This window comes from Naegleria gruberi (assembly GCF_000004985.1).
Source record: "Naegleria gruberi genomic scaffold NAEGRscaffold_11, whole genome shotgun sequence".
NCBI classification, from domain to species: Eukaryota; Heterolobosea; class Eutetramitea; order Acrasida; family Naegleriidae; genus Naegleria; species Naegleria gruberi.
The window spans coordinates 142,295-147,090 of record NW_003163316.1 but is presented as its reverse complement, the minus strand read 5'-3'; the positions used below and the strand labels follow the sequence as shown (position 1 = coordinate 147,090).

At 35.2% G+C, this 4,796-nt stretch overlaps 1 protein-coding gene across 1 annotated transcript in view; it reads left to right on the top strand.

Annotated features, from left to right (window-relative positions):
* Positions 1-4,796, top strand: part of NAEGRDRAFT_64673 (subtilisin-like serine peptidase) — a gene marked incomplete at both ends in the record, with an annotated part of 6,146 nt that overhangs the window by 349 nt on the left and 1,001 nt on the right. Inside the window, 2 exons of the mRNA XM_002680008.1 lie at positions 60-1,177; positions 1,706-4,744. Of these exons, the coding sequence (XP_002680054.1) occupies positions 60-1,177; positions 1,706-4,744 (4,157 nt within the window). The remainder of the gene's footprint in view (positions 1-59; positions 1,178-1,705; positions 4,745-4,796) is intronic.

Genomic DNA, 4,796 nt, shown 5'->3' with positions numbered 1-4,796 from the left:
CCTCCAGCCTCAAATCTTGGAATCAAAATTGAACTACCCTCAATTAATCCACAAATCAGTATTGAATTGAAAAATATTGTCGAAGAACACGTTCTAGATAGAGTTGATAATAATTTTAGTCCAATGATGACTGATACATATGATATTGATTCGAGAGCGTCTTCCTCAATGTCTTCTGATTCCAATGGTTCACCCCAATTACAGGAACAAGACCCAGAGGCATTAGCCAAAACAATTGAGGATGAAACCTTTAGAAGATATCTCAAAATTCCTCCAGAAGAAAGAGAAAGATTGAAAAATAGAGAAGCAGAGCTCCCTATCAAATTTGATGATTTCATAGCCATCCACGGATTCAGTGCAGAAAATCAAAAGGTGAAGAATGATAAAAGAAATGACCATATTTCCGATTCGATAGCCTATATTGACAGCCAGCATTTTTCCTACCACTATGAAAAGTATAGTGGAAGCTCAGAGGAAAAAGCAAGTATCCCCTCAAAGAATGACATGGAAAAGTCATCCAATGTAAAGAAAAATAAGAAGAGAAGAAAGAAACAGACTGAGGAGGTTGTAGATATGGATCATGCCAACAAGACCTTATCTCAAGAACAAATTGCTGAGCAGAGGAAAGTCAATAAGCAATTAAGAGAAGAACGAAAGAAACGGCAATCCAATAGAGAAAAGAAGGTCTCTAACCTTGAAAAGCAATCCAAAAAATCACAAGAAATGTACGAGAAGGCAGAGAGAAGATCCAAAATATTCTCAGAATGGATGGATCAACAAGGAATCATTACAGAAGATGTGGCAAACCTTATTCCAAGACTGTCAGAGAAAGATTTCTACGAAGAGGAAGAAGCTAGCTCAACAAAGAGCTTTTTTATCACTGACATGAATGACTCACAGAATTACATTGAAAAAAGAAAACAAAAGGAGAAGCAGAAATCATTATTATCAATGCCCCAAACATTTGATACAAGTAATTACGATAGAAAGAGCAAACTATCAGATCTTGGAAGTGTTTTAGATCATAAATATGGTTCCAACAATAAGGATGGAAGCACCTCTTCAAGAATGCCAAGTATTAGCAGAGGGAGTAACAAATCTGTGGGATTTTTGACTTTCTGGAATAAGAGCAGTGTTCCAAAGAGGCCAGCTGTAAGAGAAATTACAACTCTTACCAGTAATCGAGACATTGGCAACATGTTAAGCATTGGTGTTGGAAGAGAACATTTGCCAAAAATTGTGTGATTATTCTCTTTTTTACAATAACTGTAGTCAAAGGCGCAGTAGTATTGAGTTTTTCAAAGCTTGAACATGAGAGGATTTTCTTGTGTCTTTCAAGAACATCACTTTTGAAAAGGAATATTTATCATTTCAAAAAAATTCAAGTCGGTTTATTGCACACTACAACCTCCACCATCATAGAGATAGAAGAGAGAGGAAGGTGCTGATCATCATTCAATAAACCAAAACACACTAGTAAATATACTAATATCAATGATGAACAATTTATATTTTAAAATACATTCATCACGGAATTCCGGATTGAGGCAATTTAATATCAACAATAACAATAATATTTTTAATATAAACAATAAGAAAATAATAGGAAATGTACATAGATACGAGAAGCGAGAATCATCTAAACTATTCAAAACAATTTTGTTATCACTAATAATAATACTAACTCTTTATATTATAATATCAGACCTCTCTAAATTATTGAAAGGTTACGAGTTTGACACCAATATTGAAAGTGGTGGATTTTATGTAATGGCTGCTCATAGTAGCACGTCAAATCAATGCTCTGTTAGGAAAATGTATGAAAGATTTTTCCAACCCATTCCTTTCGTAAAATCGAAGAATTTACACAGGATGTGTAAGAAGTTTAATACCAGTAGTATTGGTAGTAATAGTAGTGGTCAAAATATGGAAGGAGCAACTGCATCAAATAACAACAATAACAATACAACTCCTACATCACGAGAGAGGTACATTGTCATGTTTAAAGAATATATGAAAGCATTTAAACATGATGAATACATTAGCACACTTTTAGGAGGAACTCATAGAGGATATAAAATAATTGAAAGGGATAATGCAGCTACTAGAATGTTTGACACTGACTTTGCACTTGTTGAATTTGAAAATATTACTTTAAAGTCAGAATTAGAGTCAAGGACTCAATTTGTACGATATGTTGTTCGTCAACATGAATATCACAACATGATGAACAATGAAAGAAAATTACTCAATCACGATATTGAAACACTTCCAGATGATGAACAAGATCACTCAATTCTTAATAGTATTGGAAAATTATTTACTCAATGGTCAACCGAGGATAAATATTCAGACCACCACCATCACAGGAGAAAATTATGTAATCATCCAAGTCATTCCTATGTTGATGTTTCAGAAAAATTGAATGCCCACAAACTTTGGGAACAGGGTATTTATGGACAAAATATTAGAGTTGCTGTTTTTGATACTGGACTTTCCAGTACTAAACATGAAGAATCCTTCTCTCATATTGAAGATATGATAAATTATACAACAGAAGACTCTGTAAATGATGAGTTAGGTCATGGTACTTTCATCTCTGGAGTTATTGGCTCTAAGCATTTGACACCCTACACACCAAAGTCCAACACTACACAACCTTTTAATGAGAAGAAGGAAAGGGGATCTGGATGTAGAGGTCTTGCTCCTGAAGCCTCTGTTTTCATCTTTAAAGTATTTACAAGCAAACAAGTTTCGTATACATCCTGGTTTTTGGATGCATTCAATTATGCTATGAAATCTGGTATTCAAATCTTGAATTTGAGCATTGGTGGACCTGATTACCTCGATATCCCATTCATAGATAAGGTAAAGGAACTCACAGCCAACGGTATTATTATTATTTCTGCCATTGGTAATGATGGCCCTCTTTATGGAACACTTAACAATCCTGCAGATCTTGTAAATGTGATTGGTGTTGGAGGTATTGACGATAATGATAATATTGCAAAGTTTAGCAGTAGAGGTGTTACCACTTACGAGTTACGTTTTAATAATGGATATGGAAGAGTTAAACCAGACATTGTAACCATGTCAGTCAAACTTAGAGGACTTGGGTTGAATAAGGCTGGTGACAATGTTGGATATTGTCATTCTATTTTATCTGGAACAAGTGTAGCAAGTCCAGTTATTGCTGGTGCTATTACTCTCCTTGCCAGTAGTACTCTGAAGAATAAGGATACCTCTACTCAAAACTCTGACGATATTTCAATAAGAGCTAAAATGGATGACTATCCAAATACTCATAATTCTTTATTGCCACTCATTAATCCAGCCAGTATCAAGCAAATACTTTTAGAATCAGCTCAAAGAGTTCATCATGCCAATATTTTCGAACAAGGAGCAGGTAAACTAAACCTAGAGAAGGCCTACGAATTACTCCAAGATTACATGGAAAAAGCCAAACCTAGAGCTACTTTTTATCCTAGTGAATTGGATCTTACATCTTGCCCATACATGTGGCCATACTGTTCACAACCTATTTATCATACTGCAATGCCTATTGTATTCAATGTTACTGTCCTTAATGCTATGAGCGCCTCTGGAAGAGTTGTTGGAGAACCAGTTTTTGTACCTGGAAAGTATGGTGACTTTTTAGATGTTACCTTTACTCATCCAAGGGTAATGTGGCCATATTCTGGATGGTTGGGTGTACAAATCTCTGTTAATAGTGGAGGAAGATTTTTCAATGGCTATTGTGAAGGAACAATCAAGATGAAAATCATGTCACCTCCTTTGGGAGTTGGAAAAGATGGCAACGAGATGCAAGTTAGTGAGATGGAACTTAAATTAAAAGTCAAGGTAATTCAACCACCCTTGAGACAGCAAAGAATATTGTGGGATCAATATCATAACATTCAATATCCACCAGGTTACATTCCAAGAGATAATTTAGGTAATAAGGATGAAATTTTGGACTGGAATGGTGATCATATCCATACCAACTTTAGAGATTTGTATATTTTCTTGAGAAACAAGGGTTATTATGTTGAAATCCTAACCGGAGATCTCACAACCTTTGATGCATCCAAATATTCTACTCTCATGATTGTAGACTCTGAAGAAGAATTTACAGAAAAAGAGAGAGAAAAACTGAAAGAAGATGTTCAAGTTTATGGTCTTTCTGTTGCTGTCTTTGCTGACTGGTACAGCGTTCCAATCATGAAACATATCAAATTTTTCGATGATAATACCTATACTGTTTGGACTCCAATTACTGGAGGTTGTAATTTACCAGCACTGAATGCATTGTTGGATCCTTTCAACATTGTTTTTGGTACAAGAGTCTATACAGGTGAGATAACAATTGGAAAAGAGAAGGCTTCTTTCCTCTCAGGAACTAGTATTATTAAATTCCCTGAAGAAGGTATGCTTGCTTCTTTCCATCTTAAAGATCAAGGTATTGAAATTTTGAGTGGAAAACAAAATTCAAAACCAATTCTTGGAACAGACTCCTCCAGTACAATCCACAAAGTACCAGTACTAGGATTTTCAAAATCTGGAAAAGGTAGAATAGCAGTATTTGGTGACTCTAATTGTTTAGATGCTGTTGGAAATCCAACACATAATTGTTTCTGGTTGTTGGATCAAATTCTCCAATACACAAGCCAACACAAAATGAGTGAGGAATTTATTAAGGATGCAAACATCAAAACTCTTTCTCACTTATTCATTTCACAAAGCAGTGCTCTTCCAGAGAGAGGGCCAGGCTCTGATATGCATCTTCACTCTAAAGT